The sequence below is a fragment of the Lissotriton helveticus genome, chromosome 1_2, assembly GCF_964261635.1.
Source record: "Lissotriton helveticus chromosome 1_2, aLisHel1.1, whole genome shotgun sequence".
Classification (NCBI taxonomy): Eukaryota; Metazoa; Chordata; class Amphibia; order Caudata; family Salamandridae; genus Lissotriton; species Lissotriton helveticus.
The window spans coordinates 181,529,158-181,556,563 of NC_136058.1; the positions used below are offsets into that span (position 1 = coordinate 181,529,158).

At 46.3% G+C, this 27,406-nt stretch overlaps 1 protein-coding gene across 11 annotated transcripts in view; it reads right to left on the bottom strand.

Moving 5' to 3' along the window:
- Positions 1-646: 646 nt before the first annotated feature.
- OSBPL9 (oxysterol binding protein like 9) overlaps positions 647-27,406 on the bottom strand; it is a 1,511,872-nt gene continuing 1,485,112 nt past the window's right edge. For 9 of the 11 annotated variants that reach the window (XM_078670745.1, XM_078670729.1, XM_078670737.1 and 6 more), the window contains one exon: positions 989-1,547. In XM_078670745.1, coding sequence (XP_078526871.1) covers positions 1,473-1,547 — 75 coding nt within the window. In that variant the 3' untranslated portion in view covers positions 989-1,472. Of the gene's footprint in view, positions 1,548-27,406 lie in introns of all 11 variants that reach the window. The other 2 variants (XM_078670721.1, XM_078670755.1) reach the window with 1 other exon arrangement.

The window sequence follows — 27,406 nt, forward strand, 5'->3', positions numbered from 1 at the left end:
TCTTGTGCTTCCACTGAATTACCAGAAATCTTGAACTGTGATGAGGACCTGTTACAGGAAAATGGTTTGAGCCTTTCACTTCAAGCAAGACTTCTTTTGGTGTTTGGCAACATAGAGCTTCACCTCAGGTTCCCGGATCGGCTTCAGATTCATAAGGGCATACTCCCAGTAGGATTTGGATTTGTGTACCGAACCCAAACAGCAGAGGCACACCATGTGGGGATTTATCACAGACATTTGTTTGCAACAATCCATACACTCCTGTAGTCTTAGGAGGGGACATGGTTTCCTTGCACACACAAAATAAAGACTTTTGTAAGAAAAAAAAACAACGGATGAGAAAAAAGTTGACAAGCTTTAGATCTGCATACGAAGGTGCAGAAAGAAAGGAGCTGATTTTGACATGCTGGAGTAGATATTATATGCTGCTCCAATGTCATTTGCAGGGTGGAATGAAGTCAATACTGAGCTGCACAACACCACCTACTGGTGCATAGGAGCAATGATGTTTAAATCTTCCAGATCGGCACCTGGGGATATTCTAAATGTGAGGAATCTGCAGTGTGACGTAGCTAAAAAAATGAAAGTTTAGGAATATAACTGAACCTGTAACAAGACATTTTAAGACTTTAGAAAACAAAACAACTACATTTTTAATGTATTTTTTATTAAGAAATAAATATAAATGCATAAGAGCAGATTGAAAAATCTATGTTTTGACGCTTTAAGATACACAGTGAAATTAAATCGTAATCTATTGTTATATTTAGCAGATAAGTCTCTAAAGTAAAAATACAGAAGATATTTTTCAAGGACACTGAATGGCAAAAAAATTATTTTTTATCATACATGTGCTAGGTTGCACTTATGCATCATGTTCTAAAACTGTAAATTTTCACTATATGTACATTTACAGAAAATGCGGATTGGCTAGGTCATTGTAAGCCTTGTATCTGTATCTATATATATATATATATATATATATATATATATATAGATAGATATACATACACACACATTTATATGAATAGAGGTAAAGAGTAATATATGAAACTGAGATCTAATATTGGTTTTTAACATTGCACTTTTACACTGTATATTGTTAAGAGTGGACTTCACAAGGCATTAGTCCAGAATAGATAGTTTCTAAATAGGCTTGGATTCTGAATTGGCTGTGGGGGTACATACAATTTCTTTTAGCGCATATATGTATTGTTCTAAAATTGTGAGCTCGAAGTATAATTACTGTAGAATATAGAACATTTTTTTTCTATACAAATATTCATTTTGCATCAAGTCCAGCATCCCTGAGATCGGAACCACTGTAGTTTACTCAAGATCTAGTCTCCTCAACGGAGATGTTTTCATTTGAACCCAAAGCACTCTCTAGGTACTACTGTTGCCACTTTCTCATTTTTTCAACTTGAGGGTTTGAATGTTGTTTTAAATGAAGTATCACTTCTGCATGTCACTCAGTGTTTTACGGCAGCTATTCGCTTCAGTAGTGGTTCATCATACACCCAACATTCTCCATCTTCGTGGAAGAGCTAAAACAGAAAACAAAATATTAACTTTTCGGCCTTACTTTCATTAATTACATATGGTTGTCCCACATAGGAATGCATCAAATAAACCATTATATAAGCAGTATAAATACTAGCACAATTCAGAAATGAAGCTCTAAAAGCGTCTTTCTTGGCCTAACATGTTATAATAAATGTAAAACAAACATATGCTTGTGTGTTTATAGACAAAAATAGCACTTAGGCGCTTAAGGCAAGGTGATGAACAAGTTATTTGCAGCTAGTAATATTCTTTCTGGTGAATACTCTTCTAACCATAGACTCCAAACCGTGGGCACGCTCAAAATCCCAAGACAAGTCAAAGAAGAAAAGGGACCGCACCTATGAGTGGCGTATCAAAATATTAATAAAGAAATGATAAAAAAATAAAGGGAAATAGTATATAAAATCAATCCTTGTTAGCAAACAAGCACATGCGACAACACAATTTGATCACAAGCCTGTCTCAAAAAGTAACAGCCATGAATTGCAAGGACTTGTTAGGCACAGTGAAAATAGACATATACCCAAAAAGACAGGTAGAATATACACCCTCCAAACAGATGCAAAAAAGCATTGTGGGCAAATTACAGGAGCTTCTATAAAGCCTAAAAACTCAATAAATTGTGTGACGAAAACAGGTAAGGAAACTGCAGATAGAAGTCTCCATCAGTATGTTCCCAATACTACCAATCACACAGCGTAAGATACATAGTACACCCCAAATGTTCAAGGAACGAACCAATTGAAATACTTATCCCTTCCACAGTGGTAAAAGGAACTAACTTGTGTCTTCCAAAGAATAGACCATAAACTCCGAGTTTACTCTCACCATTTTCCAAAATGCAAAGCACATATAATAAAAATGTCTGCCCAGAGAAAACAACATACACCATAAAAACACATAGTCCAAGAGGATGTTAATGAAGGATGACCACAAGAACATGTATTCAAAAGAATACAAAACGTCGGCCCTGAATATGGCCATAATAGATATACCCACCACATACCATGTTGATTACTCTAACGAGAAAAGACCAGTGCCTCCCTATATACCAAACTTACCACTGGCATAATAAAATGTCCCTATGAGAGACAACGAAAGGTTGAAAACAAGCTCATTTTAGCATACTGATGTGCTTCAAAGAAGCCTGTGTCAGAACATCTTCCAACAAAAAGATGCATCTTTTGACAATAACCTCTTGAGCACGAAGCTCCTCCTCAGAGACCAAGGAATAAAGGAAAACCTCCCACCCTCCGGTGGGGGAGGGGAATACCACCGGACGACAAGATCATCCACACTGTCACGCTAGACCTGAGCTTGATACGCCACAGTTGCCACGCACTGTCTCCTGAGTGCAGACCCAGGACCGCGGAGCTCCGTATCCCGTCGGGGGCGGTGGAGGCGCGGTTTGCACGGCACGACGGACGACGCGTGACTGGCCGGGTAGGGACATCTCCGCTGGGGCTCTAACACCCACACGGCTCGTACCTCCGGCGGCGCCAGCCACTGAGAGACCGAGAAGTTGGTGCCGGCTTTGACTGCCTGCAACAAAGGACCTGTGGCTGGGGTGACGCAACGGGCCTCAGGACGTGCTCAATCTGTGGCCCACAGCCTACCCCCCCATAATACCAGCAGGCGGTAAGGGGCGAAAATCACGGACCCAGCTGGTTCAGTTAAGCGGCACGGATATCACTCCGATCCACACGTCTCCAGAGGCGGACACGGGGGAGACATCCCTTTGGACTCCACACCACCGGAGGCCCGGCACGGAGAGGGGGTATGAACGCGCCCGTCAACGCCGCGTCGACGATAATCACCGGGATGGCTGGCAAGGGCGCTAAAGGCGGAGCCGCGCAGGCCCGGCTGGAGAAATATGCCTATGACCGGGCTCCATCCTCCTCACAGGATCCCAAGACACCACCGGGCAAGACGACAGAGACAGCGGGCACCAAGAAGGCGACCATAGATGATGTAATGAAGGCCCTCGCCCAGGTACAGATGACGGTGGGGTCAATATCGTCAGAAATCACACTCATAAGAGCGGACTTCCATAAGATGTCAGAGAAAGTGCAATCAATGGAAGTGGTGACCAAGTCACTAGTGGAGGATGTCGCGGAACTACAAACAAGCATGGAACGGGTCACGAGGGAGAATAAGGCCCTGCGCGACAAGCTGGATGATCAGGAAGGGCGCTCAAGACGGAATAACATACGTATCATCGGGGTTCCGGAATCGGAGGGCACGAGAGCTATGGATTTGTACTTAGAGGAACTCATCCAAAAACACTTGCGACCGAAAGGACTCTCTACCTTTTTCACAGTAGAAAGAGCGCACCGAGTTCCCGGAGGCCGCCCGAAACAGGGAGCTAACCCAAGACCGATAATAGCTCGCCTCTTCAACTTCAGAGACAGGGATGCGATCCTACAGGCGGCCAGGAACTCCCCACCGGTCCGAATCCATAACACTACGTTGGCATTTTTTCCGGATTATACTGCGGAAGTGGCACGAAGACGAAGAACCTTTTTTGAAGTAAAGAAAGAACTCGGGGCCAGAGAAATTCCCTACTCCATGTTATTCCCAGCTAAACTCAGGATTGTAGCGAACAATAAAACGTGGTTCTTTGACTCTCCGGAAACAGCGCTAGAATGGCTAGAGGGGTGGAGACCGGTGGACCGCCCGCGCCGTTCCAACAGGACGACCATGCACAGCAACGATGACTCCCGTCTGAATTCCCAGGCATCCGGGGGCGAAACAGATCACCACTCACCTCTGCACGACATTCCGGAAATAGAAAATGCGGAAGAATAAAGAAGTCTCACGAACGCTTTTACAGATCACATGCTACGCTGGCCAGGCGTGCCGCCATGGACACTGGACGAAGGGCCTCTGGAACTGAGAAAGGGGGCCGCTGACTGCGGAGGGTCCTTCACCCCAGCGTGCAAGTACTATGTTTGGGGAAGGGTTTAAGCACTCTGCTGAGTTGGGGGGGCGGGCAGTTTTGAGTCCGTTGAGCAGGGGGGCAGGGTGGGGGGGAGTTGGGGGGGGGGAGGTTTTTTATTTTCAGGTTGGTCACACAGATAAGGATTGGAATTACATGGCATGTACAGGTCGCTTAGCAGGTATTAGGCAACACGATCGGGCTCCACCAGAGCTCTGCGATTGTAAATTCATGCACGAACTCTATGGCGGGACTGACTCAGGTTGATACTAGGAGGGGGGACACGGGAGTGAGGAGAATGTCGCAATTAGGTATTATGTCATGGAACGTAAGAGGATTAGGGGATAAAGTCAAAAGGGGGCTAGTATTGCAAAGTATACGACGCTTTAACCCAGCCTTGGTCCTACTGCAGGAAACACACCTAACGGGCACGGCCACGCGGGCCCTAGACAGGAAAGGTTACAGTATGATCACCCATGCAGAGTTCACTAGGGGATCCCGGGGCGCGGGAATCCTCCTGCACCGCTCCTCGGGGTTCATCGTTCAATCCACGAAAGCAGACACGCAGGGCCGTTTTGCGGCCGTGCATGGTCAATGGGAAGGGAGGCCATTGAATGTAGTCTCGGTCTATATTCCACCGGCACTGCACGCGGTTGCCCTCCCTGATTTAGGAAAATTTCTGTTGGAACTGCCTGAGGGTGATCTGATCTTGGGGGGGGACTTTAATGCAGTGGCACATAATACACGTGATAGGTTTCCGGTGCGATCACACGACCCTGGGCCTTCCCGCCTGCATGGCTTCCTGGAGGCACAAGGATTGGTGGACCTCTGGAGGCAATTTCATCCAGAGGCTCAACAATATACGTTTCATTCGGCAGTCCATGACAGTCTGTCGCGGATTGACTATCTCCTAACACTGGGACACAGCCTCCTCACTATTACTGATGTACATATTAGACCTAGGGGAGTTTCAGACCACTCACCATTAACACTAATTGTCTCTAACCCTGAGCGGACCAGAACACGCGTGTTCCCGATCTACCCTGGATACCTTAAAGTACCTCTGATAACCAAAAAGCTGAGGGAGGGTACAAAGTCCTACTTTACCGAAAACGAGGGATCAGTGGAGTCTCCCACCACCCTATGGGAGGCCTATAAAACGGTCCTTCGGGGACAGGCCATATCCATGATAGCGAGTCATAAACGTGCACAAAAGCAAGAACTTGTAGACCTAGAAAACGAACTGGACAGAGCCAATACTGACCATGAAACTAACCCGACTGCGGACACGAGACAGGCACTACAACTATGTCAACAGCGTCACACTGATTATCTACGTGGTAGGGTGTTAGATAATTTAACGGTCACAAAACAGAGAATATACGAAGTGGGCGACAAGGCCGGCAGACTCCTTGCCTGGTTAGACAGGAAAAGAGACGGACAAAGGGCCATATTGCATCTGAAAGATCGCGAGGGTATATTGCAAACCCACCCTTCTATAATAGTTGAATTTATGGCTGACTATTTCCAGACGGTTTACACCCCCGATACGGAGGTTACCCCGGAGATGGCGGAGACATCTCTTGAGGGGATACCCACCCGCACTCTGTCACAGGCCGACATGGATGAACTGGAGGTGGACTTGACCACTGGTGAGCTTCAAACGGCTATAACTGCCCTGCATTCGGGAAAGGCTTTGGGTCCCAATGGGATACCAATTGAGTGGTACAAGACAATGTCGGAATCGCTCTCTACGCCCCTCCTCAATATGTTTCAAGACAGTCTGGAACGGGGTCAACTACCGCCCGACCAACGAGCGGCGACCATAATAACAATTCCGAAACCCGGCAAGCCGCCTGAGGATTGCGGTTCATACCGCCCAATTTCTCTAATAAACGCCGAGACTAAAATCTTGGCAAAATTACTAGCCAATCGCCTGCTGCCACATCTGGGGCATCTAATCCATCCTGACCAGTCAGGATTTATGCCACATAGAAGCACGGCAATGAACCTGAGGCGCCTACATGGGGTTATGGCGCGGGCGCCGATGTTGACGGAACCGGCGGCGATCCTCTCACTTGACGCCAAGATGGCGTTTGATCTGGTAGAATGGCGTTACCTGTTTGCGGTATTGGAACATATGGGCTTTGGCCCGAAATTTATAGCGTGGATCAAACTACTATACGAAGACCCAGTGGCGCGAGTAATGGCAAATGGCCGTCTCTCCAGAGAAATATCGTTGAAGAGGGGTACGAGGCAAGGCTGCCCGCTCTCGCCACTACTTTTTGCCTTGGTCTTAGAACCTTTGGCCACGGTCATTAGGACTACCCGATTGCTGAGAGGGGTGCAGTGGGGAGGTGGTTGGGAAGACAGGGTGTCATTGTACGCGGATGACATGCTAATCTATTTGATGGACTTGCCGATAAGTATACCGGCACTACTGGCGCTGTGCGAAAAGCATGGGACAGCATCGGGTTATAAAATAAACTGGACGAAATCAATACTCTACATGGTAAGTGGCGCGGCGCCAGAACTGGGCGACAGCTGTCCATTATTGCTGGAGGACGAATCCTTCAGATATCTAGGGATCAATGTCACGCGAGACCATGGTACTTTCCGGGACCTGAATCTTCGACCACTGCTCGAACGATTGAAATCAGACGTGCGTCATTGGAGCACCCTCCCCTTGACGTTATTAGGCAGGGCAGCGCTATTCAAGATGATGGCGCTGCCCGGCTTCCTCTATGTCCTAGAAAATACACCGGCGATGGTCCCGGTACAGTTCTTCAGGCAGGTCTCTAATCAACTATCGGGCCTGCTGTGGGGGAACAAACCAGCGAGAGTGGCACATTTGAAATTGATCAGGGACTGGTACAGTGGAGGAATAGCCCTCCCAAACCTGGAACTATACTACTGGGCGGCTCACCTTAAGGTGATTAACCGGTGGATACATAGCCCGCAGGATGACCCGGCATTGATAGCGGATAGGAAGCAACTTGGAACTGCCACCCTACTGGCCCCTCTCTATAACAAAGGGCTGCTTAGAAAACTGGTAGGACCCACTAGGCACACGGTGACACTGTGGCATAAGGCCCAGACACGACTGAAATGGGACGGTGCGATCACACGCATGACACCGTTGTGGGACTCCAAAGCCCTGGGTAGCCTACGACACAGCAAGGGATTTGACCAATGGGACACCATTGGGATCTCAACGGTAGGGGACCTGTGGGTGGGAGGGGAAGTGGTATCGTTTGAAACGCTTAAGGAACAATATGACATGAGGGTAACTGAGACATACCGATACATCCAGATCCGGCACGCATTACTGACAGTCTTAGAACCTGGCACCACGGTCCCAGAATCGGCCCCCCTAGAGGACCGACTATTGACAGACTACATGGAGAGCAAGGCTACTTCTCTCACCTATTGTAAATTATTAAACAACCTGCCAGACCCACTGCAGAAACTAAAAGAAACATGGGAGGAGGAGCTCGGGGAATTAGATGAAGATAGTTGGAATGCCGCACTAGCATCACCCAGAGAGGCCGGAATATCAGCAAGGTTTAGACTAGTGCAATTTAAGATACTGCATCGAGTCTACTATACACGCACTATGCTCCACAAAATACATAGAGCCGAACATCCGCACTGCCTATGCCAATGCGGAGCACAAGGGACCCTGTTCCACACACTTTGGGAATGCCCTCCAATCATGATATACTGGCGGAGAATCACACGCACGATGGCTCAAACTCTACAGATAACCATTGCACCTGAACCCAGGCTGTGCCTACTCAATGTATGGGGCCTTAATGATCTGTCGACATATGGGAGGCAATGGGTGGGGATTGGTATGATGTTGGCAAAACGCGACATAGCGCAAAAGTGGGGGGCGGAGGAAACACCTACCCTGGCCCAATGGTGTAAGAACATGGACATAACCATGGTGACGGAGAGAGCGGTGTATAAACAAAGATCTAACCCGCGCAAATGGAATAAATTATGGCTACCCTGGAATACCTATAGGGGGGACATATGTGCGCCTCTGTCAGAGGATGACGACATGGATAGCTCGGAAGAGGAGGATAATGGGGACTAGGGATGAGGAGGGAAAGATGAGGTAAAGGTAATGGGTAGGCTATAACACTATGTGCTCACCGGACGGGGCTACCATTCACGAAAATCGTAGACCATACAGCCTATACTATTGCTTAGCTATTGTACAATGTGATGTTGATTGTTAGAACTGATGCCAGATATCCAATCAGTGACGTTTTTAGTTACTAGTTATAAAAACAGAAAATGTAAGTTGCATTCCTGGTTAATGGAGGCTGAATGTTGAAGCCACACTAATAACTGTCGATACATTTCTTAATGAATATTGCACGGCAACAATAAAAATAAAAAAAAAAAAAAAAAATCAAATCACCAATGTCCGAGCTGACATTATCTGGAAGAGATGGTAACACATTCTGTAGCGAATGCCATAAGCATGGGAATATTGCCCCAGCACACAAGATGTATTTGTTGATCTCAAGGCTGAACTTGCCGAAGCAAAGATATGTTTACCACATGCATTACGATTAATACACTCCTTGCCCACAGGAATCTTAAGTTCTGAATCTACATCTTGCGAAGAAGTCGGAAACCTGAGTCACCAAGCTACAGGTGGAAGGGTGTCTATGAAGACAAACTGGGTCCCCAGGTGCAGGCAGGTTTATACGTGCAATATATCGGTTCACTGCAGCCCCCGACTCAGGCTTAGCCCAAGAACCTAATAAAATATCAAAAAGGGCCTCTTCAAATGGAAGAACATATTCTTCCCCTGTCTGGCCCTGAAAAAGGACCTCAATCAAAGGGTCTGTGGACCTTTGCACTTTAGGAAGTGACAAGTTTAAAACTTTAGCCACTTTTCTTAGCATGCCTGAAGAGAAGGAACTTGCCTCCTTGACAAGGACAGGGGAGAAAGCAACCCTGAAGCTGGAGATTAACCCAGGCTACTAGCCTCTCCCAGAGCAGACAACCAGCTCTCCTACATTTGTGGCACATTAATATCAGAAATGGGCTGAAAGGGCCCAGTCTCAATCAACACAGGCTGTCTTTCAACTCCTGAGAAGGAATCAAATTCTGCATATTCACCTCAGTCTGAAGAGTCTATTTCGCATCGGACGTCATACAACACCTACACAGAGGAGGAGAAGCGACTTCGACTGATGCCGCCGACGTCAGTGTCGGAGTAGAATGATCGAAGTCCGGCATCGTAGGTAGAGATCCTTAAGTGGGGCCAACCGACCTTGACCACGACTCCAATGGCTCAGCTGTCACCGAGGGCAAACTCTCAGACGGCGGCCCACTCACCTCCTTGGCGCCTAAAGGCGCTCCAGAGAGAGATGGGGTCACAAAGATGAAGTGCAAGGAATTATAATAGTCCTTCAACTGAGCCATTGATGAACCAGCTCGAGGAAACACTGAGAGACGCGGTGTGGAGCTGCCAACGGCCTCAACTATCAAGCGGGAGGAGCCATGGGAGTCTCCACACGATTAAGTCCGGGAAGGCGCGACATCAGCCGCCCCTTACTTTTTGACTTCCCAGGAGAATGACATCCCCCAGATTGGCTTCTGTTCCTAGATCGACCTCACTTTTCCCGAGACGACGAAGACCGAGGCTGGGAAGCCTCGGAGGATTGTGATGCACGCGCCTCCATAAACTTCAAACGTCGCTCCTTTGAAGTCTTTGGTTTTAGCTTCGGGCATGAGCCACAATCTTCAGCATCATGGTGCTCGCCTAAACACCACATATAAATTGTATGTGGGTCCGTAACCGACATATGTCGGTTACAAGACCCACACGATTTGAAACCTGTAGACGTGAGACAAAAAAAATCGACCCAAGGAACTGCATCTCCAGATCTGCGTTACAGCGCGGAAAAGAAGAAACGGACGTCCGCGCGCCAGGGGGGACTTATATGGCTCCACTGACTGACGGACTGGAGTCAATGTCATCAAGGAGCTGTACGTCCCCATCGCCCAGGGCTCAGAGGTACTGCTGAAGAATTTCCGGCTCCAGACTGGCACCTGGGGAGAATTGAAAAGTTAAGGAATCTGCTGCTAGATGTCTCTATCAGATACAGAGAACAGGGAGAAGTGAGGAATCTATGATTGTAGTATCCTCCAGGAAGAATGTGCTGAGGTAAATAACTTGTTCTGGTGGATACTTCTAAACACAGATCCCAGACTTTTTGAACAGATCAAGATGTCCTGCAGTAATGAGCAGGCAAAACAGACTGTTGAGGCAGTAGTTGTAGGTGAGCACATGCATGGACGCCCACATAGCAGCTGGCCAGATGTCAAGTAATAAAACACACCTTGCAAACAACTTTTCAGCTATTAAGCAGAATGAGGCTGTAGGCTCTCGAGGAGGTGCCTTCTTGGCCAGGGTCTAGCCTGTTTTTATGCACAGGCCAATCTATTGGGACAGTGTTTGTTTCTGCACCACCTTCCAATTCTTAAAAGCGGTAAACACCACAAAAATCTGGCCATCAACCCTGCACGCAGATTGTAGAAACTAAGACTTCTCTTTGGATTGATAAAGCTTCTTCTCCTCCTTCTCAGATGGATGTGGCGGAGAGGAGCAGGTGGGCTGGGTAAACGACTGATCCAAATGTAAGGGTGATACAACTTTCAGCAGAAAGGAGCCATGCGTACTCCGTACCAATTTATGAGGGAAGAAAGTGATGTACGGAGGATAAAGTGCTTGCAGTTCAGTGGCTTGGTGTACGAAAGCAATTGCGATAAGTAACATTGTTTTGATGATCAGATGCAGGGTTCAGCTCTGCATGTGCTTTAAAAGCATACACATTAGAAATGTAGGGACCAGGGAAAAGTCCCAATGGGGCATAATGAAAGATGTTGGTGGGAACACATATGTCTGTCCTTTGAGAAACCTTACCATAACTGCAACTTAGATAATAAAGGCTAATTGGGCATTGCAAAAAGACTGACATATGACCTTTAAATGTGCTCACTATTAAGTTTTGCTGGACCAAAGATAGAATGAACAACAAAAGAACAGATAACTTGGTGCGTGGAGGATCAAGTTGACAGCCTTCACGCCAGGTAATAAATTTTGCTCAAATACCCGAATATATAGATTTGGTAGAAAGGTCTTTAGACACTTCTCAATGATTGCCCAAACCCAGAAACAATGACTCTGAAATTACAGTGAGCTATGGGTCAGGTAAAAACGGCCTGCTACATGGCAGTCATGTCCACCTGCCACCAGTGAAGGTCCCAGGCTTTCCCCTTCATGATACAGATGTCATCAACAGGCAGACCAAATGGTGCCTACAGAAAGTGGAGGCTCCACTCCAAGGCCCACATGTGCCAATCGGCACCCATGATATAGCCAGAAATGCTAGGATTATATACTCAATTTCCTGGACTCGCTATGGGGGTGGGAAAGTCCTGAACACTACCATGTTCGGTGTGGCCCCAGTGAAGGGAATCCTCTGTGCAGACATCAGATGGGATCTGTGCTTGCTGATGGAAAACCTAAAGGATGAAAGAAGGCTGTCCGTGGGCTGGAGGTAGTCTGTGACTGACTGCGGCGAGCCCTCCTTTAAGAAGCCAGTCATTGAGATACAGGATTACCGTTATCTGTGACTTGTGAAGATGGGCCACAATCACCACCATGACTTTAGTAAACACCCTCGGGGCAGAAGTGAGACCGAAATGCACCCAAGTGGTAGAACTGAGACCGAAATGCAGAATATCAATAAAAAGGTCTGGCCTCACAACAAACCGAAGATAAGTACTGTGGGATTGTCGGGCTGGCACATGAAAGTACGAGCCCAAGGACGCCATCCAATGCCTCAGATCCAGGACATTAAGAACCTGGGCCCAAGTGAGCATCTTGAATTTGTAGAAAGGTGTTGAGGGACCGAAGACCTAAAAGCAGCCTGAGCTCTCCACCTTTCATGGGCAGCAAGAAATAGTGATAGCAACACACTGCTCAGCTTTCTCCACTTCTGGGACCATCTCTATGGCCCACTGGCCAAACAGACAGAATTACCTGCGGAAGGGTAGCTACATGAGCCATTGTGGAGTGAGAAGAAACAGGTGGGATGCAAGTGAAGTAAGATGTGAAGGGTACAGCGTAGCCACTCTGAACAATTTGTTGCACTCACTAATCTGATGACAAATCCTGTCTGCTACTGGCTCAGCATATCCCTGAGAGGGGAAACCAGAGTGCCATGACAGCCGTTGCAGTGGGTGAGGCCAAAGATGAGGATTGACGACTTTGGCTTTGTCCACAACCTCTGATACCATCATGTTCTCTGGGGCCATGAAAGTCTGTATTGGCTGTTGTAAGGGCTTCAAAGGCTGCATCTGATGATAAGCCAGGCATTAGAGTACCCTTTGAATTTTCTTTACTGTTGATAAAACTGACAGACCTGTATAAGTAAGCTTAAGGAGTGGGATGTAATGAGGGCTAACTTTAAAACACTGTAGAGACAAGACAGACTATTTTCCAAACCGTCACAATCATCAAAAGGCAAGTCCATGAGGGTTGAATGCAAGTCACCGGAAAAAGCTGTGGCAGACATCCAGGCATGACGCATGATCAAGACACTGGTGCCCTCGGGGCTGACCATTCAGTCTGTTATCTCAAAGCCAGCACTCAGGACACATTTTACAGCGTCTTGAAAAACTTGGTAAAAACGTTCTTGAATTTGTCAGGAACTTCAAACAAGATCCCGCTGCTTATGTATTCAAAGTGCATGTATGCACTAACTATCAAAGAGAAAAAGAGCATTCAAGCTGCTGGAAGAGAACACTATTTTGTCCAATGCATCAATAGGCTATGACTTGCTATCTGGTACTGCAAAAGGAAACACATTAAAGTTGACCCTACTTGTTGAAGGTGGGACCACTAGACTCTGAGGAACTGGGTCCTGGGTTAGAAAAGCCAAGTCTCCAGGGGCTGGGTTATGCCACCTAGCCACCGGGCGACTAACTGTGGAAGTCTAACACAGCTTTGTCCACTCAGTTCAGTTCAAATAACTTTATTCGGTTTTTAGTTCAAACCATAACTGTCACACATGATTTAAAAAAGCAGTATAAGTATCAATACATGTGTTAAAATCACACCTGAGACAGCAAGAGAGGAATATGCTACTTACCAGTATGCATCTGTTCTTGGCATGTAGAGCTGCAGAGTTGCACATTTAACAATAGATCGCCACCTAGTGTTGGGCTCGGATGATTGCAGGTGGTTGTTGTCTTCTTGGAAGAAGTCTTTGTAGTCACGAGATAGGTGACTCCTCCCTTGGACAATACTGCGCATGGTCATCGACTCCATCCTCAGATTGTTTTTCGCCATGATGGGCAATGATGGAGTTAGTAGAAGTAAAGAGAAAGGATGTCCATGCGTGTGCATCTAAGTAAGATGAGTACTGGAACGGATACAAGTCCCGGCGAGGCGGGAGGGCATGTACAACTCTGCAGCTCTACATGCCAAGAAGAGATGCATACTGGTAAGTAGCATATTCCGTTCGAGGCATATGAGCTGCAGGTTGTACATTTAGCAACGATTGTGCAGCAGTGTCTGCCCTAGCGGTGGTCGCTTGTATCCGTTGCAGCATACTGAAATAGTGTTTTAAGGACAGCTTGGCCTACTGCAGCTTGCTGCTTGGCTTGCACATCAACACAATAGTGTTTAGTGAAGGTGTGTATGGTAGACCATGTTGCTGCCTTACATATGTCCTCTAGTGGTATGTTTCCTAAGAAAGCCATAGAGGCTCCTAGTTTGCGAGTGGAGTGCGCTCTAGGAGGAACTGTTAGTGTACGTTTTGCCTTTAGATAGCATATTTGAACACACTTTACAATCCATCTGGCAATTCCTCTTTTAGATATGGGATTGCCTTTGTGTGGTGAACAGAAAGATACAAATAGTTGTTTTGACTTTCTGAAGGATTTAGTCCTGTCTGTGCAGTATAAAAGAGCTCTTCTAACATCTAGGGTGTGTAGGGCTCTTTCTGCAACAGAGTCTGGTTTTTGGAAAAACACTGGTAACTCTACTGATTGGTTAAGGTGGAAAGGAGTAATCACCTTTGGCAGGAATGTTGGGTTAGGTCTAAGAACCACTTTGTTAGGGTGTATCTGAAAAAATGGTTCTTCTATTGTGAATGCTTGTATCTCACTAACTCTTCTGAGAGAGATGATGGCAACAAGGAATGCAGTTTTCCATGTTAGGAATTGCAATTCACACTTGTGTAAAGGCTCAAACGGGGGTCCCATGAGTCTTGTAAGGACAATGTTCAGGTTCCATACTGGTGCAGGTGGTAACCTAGGTGGGATTATTCGTTTTAATCCTTCCATAAATGCTTTTATCGCAGGTACTCTAAAGAGAGATAGGTGCTGTCTATTCTGTAAATAGGCTGCAATTGCTGCTAGATGCAGTCGTATGGAAGAGTAAGCCAAGTTGGACCTTTGTAGGTGTAGAATATAATAATATTCTGGATGAAAACATCCAATGGATCGATATCATTATTGTTACAATATATAGCAAATCTTTTCCACTTAGCAGCATAACATGCTCTAGTGGTGGGTCTTCTAGCTTCTTTAATTATGTTAATACATTCTGGTGGTAAATTTAAGTAGCCAAACTCTAAGACCTCAGGAGCCAGATTGCCAAATTTAGCTGGCTTGGTTCTGGGTGCCTTATTTCTCCATGGTTCTGTGTTAACAGGGATGGCGTGAGCCGTAATTTCTGATGTGGAACCAGTGAGAGGTCTAGTAGTGTGGTGAACCACGGCTGGCGTGCCCATGTGGGGGCCACTAGTATTAGTTTGAGGGACTGTTGTCTGAGCTTGCGTACTACTAGTGGAATGAGTGGGAGAGGCGGAAAAGCGTACGCAAATCTGCCTGACCAGTTCATCCATATTGCATTCCCCTCCGACCGCGGGTGTGGTAACCTGGCGGCGAAGGTTGGGCATTTTGTGTTTTCATGGGAGGCAAACAGATCTATGTGTGGGTGCCCCCACATTTGGAAGAATGGTTGTAGGACTTGTGGGTGCAACTCCCATTCGTGAATCTGTTGTGATTGACGACTCCGCAGATCTGCTCTCTGATTGTGAATTCCTGGAAGGTGTTCTACAGTCAGGTGTATGTTTTGAGGGATGGCCCATCTCCAAATGTTCTCTGCAAGCTGGGACAGTTGCAGAGAGTGTGTCCCCCCCTGTTTTTGTATGTAGTACATAGCTGTCATATTGTCCGTCCGGATTAGAACAGCTTTGTTCTGTACTTGGAGTTGAAAAGTTTTGAGTGCTAGGTAAATTGCTAGCAGTTCCAAATGATTGATATGGAGCAGTTTTTGTTGGCTGTTCCATTGGCCTTGAGTGGTATAGTGCAGGAGATGGGCTTCCCCATCCTGTAAGGGATGCATCTGTTGTGAGCACTATTTGTGGAACAGGGTCTAGGAACGTCCGTCCCTTTGTCAAGTTTTTGGTGTTCCACCATTGCAGAGAGCGATATGCACGGCTGTCTACCAACACCAGGTCTGTAAGCTGACCTTGAGCCTGATTCCACTGTTGTGCTAGACATTCTTGTAGTGGACGCATTTGCAGTCTTGCGTGAGGGACTATGAAGATGCAAGATGCCATCATGCCTATTAGTTTCAAGAACACTGTGGCCTGAAGAGAGTGTTGGCATTGAAAAAGGGAGACCAAGCTCTGAATGCTTTGAATCCTGGCTTGACTGGGATAGGCTAGAGCTACTGATGTGTTTATGGTAGCTCCTAGATAATGGTGAACGTGCGAAGGCTCTAGGCACGACTTGGTGTAGTTTATCGTAAACCCTAAGTTTAGAATTGTTTGTTTGGTGTGTTGTACACACTGGTTGAACGATCTTGCTTTTATGAGCCAGTCGTCGAGGTAAGGGAAGACATGTATCTGTTGTCTCCTGAGATGTGCTGCTACTACTGAAAAAGCACTTTGTAAACACTCGTGGTGCTGTTGTGACCCCGAATGGAAGAACTTTGAACTGATAGTGTTGTCCTTGTATGACAAATCCTAGATACTTCCTGTGCGCAGGATGTATAGGAATATGAAAATAGGCGTCCTTTAGGTTTAGTGTTGTCAGAAAGTCTCCCTGTTGTAGTAATGGGAGTACTTGTTGTAAAGTGATCATGTGAAAATGATCTGATTGAATGTAGTGGTTTAGGGGCCTGAGGTCGAGGATCGGTCTTAATGTCCCGTCCTTTTTGGGTATTAGGAAATACAGGGAGTAGACTCCTGTTCCTTGTTCCTGTAAGGGGACCTCTTGAATAGCATGTTTTTGTAGAAGTGCTAGAACTTCCTGTTGAAGCAGTGTTATGTGTTCTGTGGACATTGGACGCTGCCTGGGTGGTACGTTTGGGGGGGTTGCTGTGAGTTCTAGGCAGTAGCCATGTTGGATAATTTGTCTTACCCACCTGTCTGTTGTGATGGAATCCCAGACAGGTAGGAACTGTGATACTCTGCCCCCTACTGGTGTGGAATGTTGTAGGAGAGGCAGAGGGAAGTCACTGTTTGGGAGTGGAAGAGGAGCGGTTGTTGTTGTTACCTCTACCTCTTCCCTTATTGTTGTTGCCTCTGTACCCTCCTCTATAGTAACCTTTATTAGAGGGGGTTTGTGTTTGTGTTTTAAAAGATGACTTGTTATCTGCACCGGTCTGCTTGGAGCCTCCTCTATAAGAGGAGCGACGAAAAGAACCTCTAGTTTGGGTATATTGTAATGCACCCATAGACTTAGCAGTGTCTGTGTCTTTCTTCATTTTTTCTAGCGTATTATCTACCTCTGGCCCGAACAATTGGTTCTGACTGAAGGGCTTGTTGAGGATGGTAGTTTGCACCTCTGGTTTGAAACCGGAAATGCGGAGCCATGCATGACGCCTGAGGATATCACTAGTGTTAACTGCCCTAGATGCTGTGTCAGCTACGTCTAGTGCACATTTAATGGAGGCATTTGATATTAGTTTGCCTTTCTGTAAGAGCTCTGCTGCGTGATCTTTGTATTGATCTGGCAGATGTTCCATTAACTTTTCTAGTTGGTCGTAGTGAGCCCTATCGTAGCGTGAGTGTTTGTTGCTTCTGCAGCAATCCGTTTCCCTGACGCATCAATGATTTTTGATTCTTTGTCGGGGGGGGGGGGGTGTCCCCAGAAGTCTGGGAATTGGCTCTTTTACGTGCATTTGACACAACTAAAGAGTCCAATGGTAGGTGTCCCTTAATGTAGGTAGGATCTGATGGTGCTGGCCTATACTTTTTTTCTATTCTTGGGTTTAGTACCCTAGACCTTACTGGGTCTTTAAAAATATCTGGGGCATGTTTAATGACCCCCTTGATCATAGGTAGTATTTGAGTAGATCTCTGTGATTGCTCAAAAGTGTCTAATAGGAAATCCTCCTCAATGGCATCAGAGTGCATTGGAACTCCATGGTAAAGTGCAGCTCTGTTTAGTAGATGATTAAACCCAATACTATCCTCTGGAGGGGAAGGTTTTGTTGGGTAATACTGAGGATCAGGTATGTCTGGTGCATTATTTGGTTTGAAATTATATGCATCATCCTCTTTGGTATAATCTGGGTTGACCTCTTCATCCTCATGTAAGGGATATGTATGTGTATCTGGTACATCATCCCCCCCACCTAAATCATACTCCTCGTCAGTGTGGTGTGATGATGCAGGAGATTGAGCAGGAGAAGTTATAGGCTCAATATATGGAGTGATAGGAGAGGAAGAAGGTGAAGGAGAGGAAGGGTGCATTGGAGATGTTGCACAATCCTTTTTGGCAGGAACCACAGTTGGAATTGGTGTGACTGCTGGCCTTTTCTTGTGTGGAATTGCTTCCACATGTCCAGTTTTAGGATTGATATAGACCTTTTTCTGCTTTGGATCTGGTCTAAATAGTTCTTCCTCTTGTATAGTCCTCTTCGGCGCCGATGTTTTCGGTGTCGATAGTGGTTCTTTAGCGTTTTTTGCCTTAGGATGAGTTATTGAGTCCTGTGGCAATTTCCTCGGTTCCGAAGATTCTTTAGGCTTGTGTGTATCAGACCTTGTGGTCTTTGGTACCGGTATCGAAGATTTGGGCGTGAGACAGGTTTTGTTGGTCCTGTTGTGCCGGAGTCTATCTTCCCGTCATTGTTTTTGGAGCCGGATGGTTTCGGAGTGGAAGCTTTCGGTTCCGTTATTGTTTTTGGTACCGACGCCTGTTTAGGTTTGTGTGCCGAAGAGTCTTTGGGTGCCGAAGGGTGTGGTCGCTTCAGTGCCGAAGAGTCCTTCGGTGTCGAAGGGTTTTTCTGTGCCAATGGAGGAGGTGGAATTGGCATATGTTGTTTTTTCGGTGCCGAGGCACCGGAAGGCATAGTCTTTTTCCTCGGAGCCGAGCCCGAAGGCAGGGCGTTAGAGGGTAGATTTCGGTCTCGACTGGGCCCCATGGGCGGAGTGCTGACCATTGCCTTTGGTTTGGGCAGTGTCTGTGGTGCAGGGGCAGAGGTACTCACGGGGTGTCGAGATGGAATCGAATCGTCCGAGTCCTCTGCTCCCGATATGATCTGGAGATCAGGCGAGTCTTCCTCGGCGACGAGCGGAGCCTCGTCCTCGGAGATATCTTCGATTGGGTTCTCGTCCTCGGAGACGTCCTGTTCGACGATCTCCTTTTCAAAGATGGCCTCCGGTGCTGGTGCTGATCTTCTCATCTCGGGTCGACGGGCCCTCCGATCCCGAATGGTCTTTTTCGATCGGAAGGAGGCACAGGCTGTGCAGGTCGACTCGTGTTCTGGAGAGAGACAGAGGTTGCAAACCTCGTGATGGTCGCTATGAGGGAATTTTGCTCTACATACCGGGCATCTCTTGAATGGAGTTCTTTCCATGAGGCGTAGGCTGTACGGCGCCGATGGGCCCACCGGCCCGCGTCGATGCAACGGGATGTAGCTGGTGATGTCGAAAAGTGTCTTCGATGTCGAAAGTTGTTTGTCGAAAGTTTTACGCTTCGAAAAATGCAGAAAAAGTCTTTTCTAGCCGGAGCGGAAAACTTTCATCCGAACCCAGTGGCGGAAAAAAACAATCTGAGGATGGAGTCGATGACCATGCGCAGTATTGTCCAAGGGAGGAGTCACCTATCTCGTGACTACAAAGACTTCTTCCAAGAAGACAACAACAACCTGCAATCATCCGAGCCCAACACCAGGTGGCGATCTATTGCTAAATGTACAACCTGCAGCTCATATGCCTCGAACATTACATTTTTTTTTTTAAAACCAGAGGAAAACACTCCTTACATATCCATGTACTTCCTGGAATTAACAATAGCTTTTAAAACCCCCACAATAAAAAAGATGCAGTCCTCCTCCAATAATCGTAAATACACCAGTGCTGGACGAGTCTGTCTAAAATTCATACTTTTTAAAAAAGGAACCAGATAGTGTTTGCGAGGGAAATCATATAATTTACAGAAGAACATAAAATGCAGCGTATCCTGTCGAGACTGTCCGTCGCAGCCGCAGGGAGCTGCCTCTTTACCTCTATAAAAACCTTTTGGTCTGGCAAGCAAATGATGGAACCGATTCAGCAGAAACCTGGTTAGCAAAAATTTCTCATGTGTGGACAAACCCCATGAGATATGGTTCTGCCTGTGGGGTAGTTTTAAGCATTATATACGTCGGCACACTCGGTTTCAGTATCTCCTTGGCTTCTCTGTCCATATTCCTTGCTGTCAAGAAGGCTACCTTTATTGCTTCCACATCCATCTTTGAGATACCTTCAGGGTTGGTGAATAAGTCCCCCCGCCCTAACCCTCCAAAGCTTTTTTTAATATAACTCAGCTACAGGATACGAGCCGAGTTTTCTAGTGACAGTCTCTTAGAATCAGGTGGGAGAGAGAGAGATCTGTATTCAACCAGCATTTTAATCAAAAAATCAGGGTCGCAGAGAAAGTACATCATTTACATAAGGGACCCCCCCTATGTCCACTTGATTCAGAGCTGGTGCCACCAGAGAGTTGGGAAGAGACTCACTGGGCCAGTCAGCTCTGGGGAAAAGCCTGCTGACAGAAGATTCCTTACCTTAGAATAGCTATCCAAGCAATATCTCCCTGGAGGTGGGTCTGGCAACAGATCCAAACCAGGAAGTCCTGGAGGACTGAAAGGGCAAAGTGCCTGTCATGATGGACCCGACTATCCAGTTAAGTATCAATGGGGTGGCCCAGTATCCCTATGAACCTGGGCAGTAAGGCAAAAATATACACAATTGATTAATTTGGGTGCACTATATTTCTTCATTTGTCTCATATTTTATACGACTAATTCATTCATTGCAGGAGGAGCAAATCAATGCAAAATTACGAAAGAGAAAGAGGAATCCAAACCAAGTGTAGTTTTGCAAGATACTTTATAAATTGTATTCATTTATAAGTACTTTCATTTTGAAGGAGGAGAAAGATAGTAACAGGCTGTCAACTTTATACAGTAGTGGACAAAGTGAACATTTCTGACAATTGGTGTTCTGTGAAATAGTGCCAGTGCAATATACAATATATACAATGCCAATTTACAGTGTCTTGAAAGTAGGGGTAGGGAGGGAAAATGACCAGTATTTCTCATACGCTAAGAGTATTCTGTACACCACAATAGTCAGTCTTAGGTACAGAGTCCTTAGAATGATGGTTCACTGCTATGTAATGTCGACGTTTCAACCCTATAGTGGCGCAATTTGGGCATCTATGCGGGTCTTCATCAGGACTGTGTGAGGGGGATCAGGATATGAAAGGCAGCCTACTAGTAGACCCAGCCGGGCTATCCTATGGAGTGAGATGTAGGGGGTATACGACTCATTTAGTGTAGAATTCTCTATCTTATTCCTTTACAATCCTAGTAAAAACTTCAGGTTTCGTTCATTGTATGAGTGTTTTCCAGCGATGAGAAATACTGGTCATTTCCCCCCCCCCCACCCCTACTTTCAAGACACTGTAAATTGGCATTGTATATTGCACTTGCACTATTTCACAGAGCACCAATTGTCACAATTTTTCACTTCGTCCACTACTGTATAAAGTTGACAGCCTGTTACTATCTTTCTCCTCCTTCAAAATGAAAGTACTTCTAAATTAATACAATTTATAAAGTATCTTGCAAAACTACAGTTGGTTTGGATTCCTCTTTTCTCTTTCTTAATTTTGCATTGATTTGCTCCTCCTGAAATGAATGAATTAATTGTATAAAATATGAGACAAATGAAGAAATATAGTGCACCCGAATGAACCAATTGTGTATCATTTTGGACCCGACTATCCAGGCAGTAGTGCTTGGTAAATGTGGGTAGAGATACCCATGTCACAACCTGACTGGGACTCAGCGAGCTAATGCAGTAGTCACAGCCTTGGCTCTGGTGGAATAAGCCCGCAAGCCCTCAGGGGTTTGCTATTTGGCCAGTGCATAGTAAATCTTAATGCAGAGTACAATGCATCTGTAAATTATCCGCTTCTGCACAGCTTTGCCTTTTTTTGCTGAATGAAGAGTTGTTGTTTTTTTGGGTACAATCAATTTAGAACAATAATGCTTCTTTTGGGTCCAGATGATGAAATATCTCCTCTTCTTTGGAAGGGTGAGGCAGAACAAAGAAAGTGTGATGGTCTGGCCGATGTGGAAAAGTGCCACAAATTTCAGCAGGAACAAGACGTGTTCTCACAACCAGTTTGTCTGGAAACAAGTTGGTGTATGGGGGGTGTACCGAGAGTGCTTGCAGCACGCTAACCTTCTTGGCCAATGTAATGGTCACTGGAAAGGCTATTTTGATGGTCAAAAACCACAGAGGGTAGCTATGTACAAGATCGCAGGGCGAGCACATCAAAAATGTCAAAACTAAGTTCAGGTCTTATTGGGGAAGGATGAAGGGTTTTGGAGGAAATGTTTTGGGAGTTCTCCTAGAAAACAAGTTAACAGATGGCTTGAACAGAAAGGGCTGATACAGCAACTGCAAAACAGCCGATATGGCCAAAATATAGCCTTTAACTTTGCCCAAAGAAAAGCATTGCAGGACTAACAAAAACACAAAGAACACCTTGAACAAAGGTGCAGAGTGGGCCTCAACATTTTTAGTAGTGTACTAAGCTACAAACTTATCCCAACGACAGATGTACTTTCTTGGTTGAGAGACGCCTGGAGGTCATTATGACATCGCACACTACTAAAGGGAGGTCACAGACTGCCAGTTGCCTGTGCTCAATCTGCATGCATAAAGGCGGAGTGTGCGCAGGTTAGGGTGCAGGACTTCGCCCTGTTCCTGTAACAGTAGATACTCCGAAAGTGGCTGCTTAATCGGAGGACCGATGCTCATGTTCAGACTTTCGGTATACCATACTCTGCATGCACGATGTGGAGGCACAAGAATTAATTAGGCCCTGTTGTTGTTGATGATCTTGAGAACTCTGGGCAAGAGTGGTATCGGCATGAAAGCGTACAGGAGTCCCACATTCCACTCATGGCGAAATGCACCTCTGAACGAGAGCCATCTAGGGAACTCCAGTGCACTGAAGTGCTGACATTGTGTATTCTCGACGGTGGCGAATGGATCTAAACAAGGTTCTTACCAGTTGCAGAAGAGAACTTGCACCACCTCCACGTGGTGATGCCATTCTTGATCCACAGGGCATTGACATCTGAGTTTGTCTGCCCTGGCATTAAAAGGTCCAGCCAGAGGTGTTGTACAATCAGGAATATGTCCTGATTGTCCAGGCATGTCCAAAGACACAGTGCATCTTGACACAGGGTATACGATCTCACCCAGCCCTGCTTGCTGCAATATCACATGACTGTGGTGTTGTGCAGGAACACCTGCACTAGCCTTCCCTTGATGGAAGGAAGAAAGGCTTTCAATGCCAGTTGAATTGCTCTCAGCTTCAATAGGATGATGTGGAGTCGAAGCTCCAACAGAGACCAGAGTCCTGATTTTCACCTGTCCCAGATATCTACCCCAACCCAACGAATGTCATCCCAGTCAGCTCTCGGTGGAGAATGCGGTTCATTACCCACTACTGCAGATCTGGACCTGGTCACAGAGAATTCCCTGATGCTGAGCCCACTGGGACTTCGGGTCCCACTGCACAGCACGCATACATCAGAAGACGTGTTACCAGCAGCATGGAGGAGGCCATGAGGCCCAACAACATCAAATTCAGTCTCACTGAAAACAAGGATAAAGGGTGAAACATCCAAATGGCAACCTAAATACCCTGGAATCACCAATGCAGAGAGAAGGGTGAAAACCGCATTGTGTTCAGAATGGCTCAGATGTAAGGAAGTGCCTGAAAGGGAATCAGGTGTGATTTTGGCACTTTTATAGTAAACCTAAGTGAATATAGGTGATCCGTAGTACTCTTGAGCTGGGCTACGACTGCCTGGGGTGAGTCTGCTTTCAAAAGCCAGTTGTTGAGGCAAGAGTAGACTGGAACCCCGGACCTCAGATGGCAGCGACCAATGCCATCACCTTTGTGAACACCTGAGAGCGCTAGTGAGGCTGAAAGGGAGCACAGCGAACTTAAAGTGCTTGTGGCCCACCATGAATCGCAGGTAACGCCTGTAAGCAGGCAGGCAGGCAGGACACGTATATAAAAATAGGCATCCAGCAAGTCCAACTCTACAATTCCGGCTCAAGGGTCCAGGGCAGCTAAGACCTAAGCTAACATAAGCATGTTCAATTTCTTCTTCTTCAGAAAGAAGCTGAGAGGGTGCAGGTCTAGTATAGGGTGGGGGGCATCCATACTTTTTGAGCACCATGGTGTAACTCCACTGAACAATTTGGAGCACCTATTTGTCTGATGTTATAGACTGCCAGCGCGGCAGGTTTTGCGTAATCCTTCTGTCGAACAGTTGCCCGTGATGGTGAGAGGGCAAACTAAAACAGTTTGGTTGTTGTGGCTGCAAGGGGGACGGTAACCAACAAGCAGACCTCTGTCTTTGGGTCCCACATGGCTTGTGGCAGCCATGTCCATAAAAAGACACGGACGCCTTTTGGCCTTTGTGGCTGGGCAGGAACGGATGTGGTTGGTAGCCCCTACCGTAACCATTGAAGGGGTGAAAGGCAGAATGGGGCGGGGGTGGGGGCAGAATGGGGCTAGTGTGTGGGCATAGAGAGCATCAGTGACTGGGCAGTGGTCCTGCTGTCCTTAAAGGGCACGACTAATCTGCCTGACTGCCAAAGAGGTGGGTGCCATCGAAGAGCATGTCCATAAGAATGCATGGACATCCCTCAATAAGCCAGTAGATCTCAGCCAAGTGTGGTGTTGGAGTGCCACGGATGATGCAATTACTTTGCCTAGCAAGTCAGTCGTATCCAGTCTACAGCATACGGTGAGCTTTGCTGCGTCCCTGCCATCGGCAATTGCATGGCTCAGGATGGCTCTGGCCTCCTCCAAGACCATGGGCAGCACTTGTGCAACCGAATCTTAAACTGTATGGGATTACCGGCCCAATAGGGGTTCAGTGTTTATGGACAGCAGTGCAAGCCAGGGGGGAATGAAAATCCACTTGCTGAACATGTCCAGCCTTTTGAAATCCCTATCTGGGAGTGTGGCAGGGAACGCACCAGGGATCACTTTTGATGTGGAGGCCTGAACAACCTGCCTCTCCAGGGTGGGTTGCTGGGAGAGGAAAGCTGGGTTCCTAAAAGGGGGGCAGTGGACCATTGTCCTGAGCACAGAAGCCCCTGTGTAGGGTTAGCCCATTCCACAAGCGGGACATCCGTGAGGGTTTCATTAAAAGGGAGGAGAGGTTCTTGAAGGGAGACTTCCAGCTAAAGCATCTCTGTAAAAACGTTTGTGTTGACTGACAGTGAGGGCAGCACAAGGGCCAGTACCTCAGCTGCCCTCCTCACAACCATTACAAATGAAGTCCCGTCAACTAGATTGGCATTTGCAACGCCTTACCTGCAAGAAGCCTGTATTTCTACCCAAACTACTTTCACCAAATTACAGGGTCTTTATACTATGTATCATATATGGTCATATAATAAATAGAGTGTGTTCTACAACAATTCAAGTAAAATTTGACAACATTGAAGTGATGGAGAGGTGCCTAATGATTATTATAGACACACATCAAAAAGAAAGAAATACAGAGCTTGTTTTGATACAAGGATTGACTGGACACATCAGATGTATGCTGCCTGTCATATACTACCTCGTAGTCAAAATTAAGAAATTAGCCTATTACTACGAACTTTGTACTGAACAGAAAATGAGGCACTACATCTACCAAGATGCCCAGAGGTAATAACGCTGACATTTGAAGACAGTGTGCTCCTATCCCCATTCACTATATAAAATGGCTTCCTTGAGCTGCTTGAGCTGACCAGTTCGGGCGTGCCTGCGTGCCCGGAGTGGAATTATGCCTGAGAAAATTGAGCGGCAGCATGTCCAGCAACCTACTACTATTTTCCCTACTGATGACGGAGGAATCCAGAAACACGTGTCTAGGGATATGCTTTAAAAATTTGGCATTAGCTTAGACATTTTCGAACTTAGTACTGAGCGCAAAACGTCATACTACATCGACCAAGATGCAAAGAGGTAATGACGCTGAGACGTGTCAGCAGTGTGCTCCTATCCCCATTCACTACATAAAATGGCTCCCTTGAGTCGCTTGAGCTGACTAGTTCAGGAGTGCCTGCGTGCTCGGAGTGGAATTATGCCTGAGAAAATTGAGCGGCAGCATGTCCAGCAAGCTACTACTATTTTCCCTACTGATGACGGAGGAATCCAGAAACACTTGTCTAGGGATACGCTTTAAAAATTTGGCATTAGCTAAGACATTTTTTAACTTTGTACTGAGCGCAAAACATCATACTACATTGACCAAGATGCAAAGAGGTAATGACGCTGAGACGTGTCAGCAGTGTGCTCCTATCCCCATTCACTATATAAAATGGCTCCCTTGAGCCGCTTGAGCTGACGAGTTCGGGAGCGCCTGCGTGCCCGGAGTGGAATTATGCCTGAGAAAATTGAGCGGCAGCATGTCCAGCAACCTACTACTATTTTCCCTACTGATGACGGAGGAATCCAGAAACCCATGTCTAGGGATACGCTTTAAAAATTTGGCATTAGCTAAGACATTTTCAAACTTTGTACTGAGCGCAAAACATCATACTACATCGACCAAGATGCGAAGAGGTAATGACGCTGAGATGTGTCAGCAGTGTGATCCTATCCCCATTCCAACTACGTTGGTGGTCGAGGGTTCTTCTAAAAAACAGAATGGTTTTTTCCTCATTTCTGTGTATGACTTGGCATCATTCTAATATTTGGATCCCTTATCGGGTCCGTCCATGTGGTTGTTTACTGATTGAATCCAGGGAGTTCCCTTTGTTTTCCTTGCTCTCTTTTTGTTGCTATTGCAACCCCATTGGCCTTACAGCATTCTATTGGTATATATTCAGATTATATGGCAGAATTGGGACTGTCTGTAAATAAATCTAAAACCTTCGTTATGGCAGTTGGTCCCGGAAAGAAAAAGCTAATGACCCTACAATTAGTCAGGAGAACCCTGGAGAGAGTGGAGAATTTTATGTACTTCGGAATAGCTTTTGATTCCAAATTAAATTGTTCTGCAATGGTGACAAACAGGGCAAACCTAATGAAAAAAAGTATAGCAGCATTGTGGAAATTTGCCTCTAATCTAGGAAAGAAAAAAAGTTAGGAAATGGCGGAAATTTATCTGGCAAAATCAGTTTCCTTTGCTTCCTATGGTGCTAAAATTTGGGGCACAGCACAAAGGCATGTTTTGCAGGTTGTGGAGGATACATTTATAAAAAGATTGTCAATTCCACCCTCCTGCCCAAGTTATATTGTTCATAAAGAACTTGGCTTCCC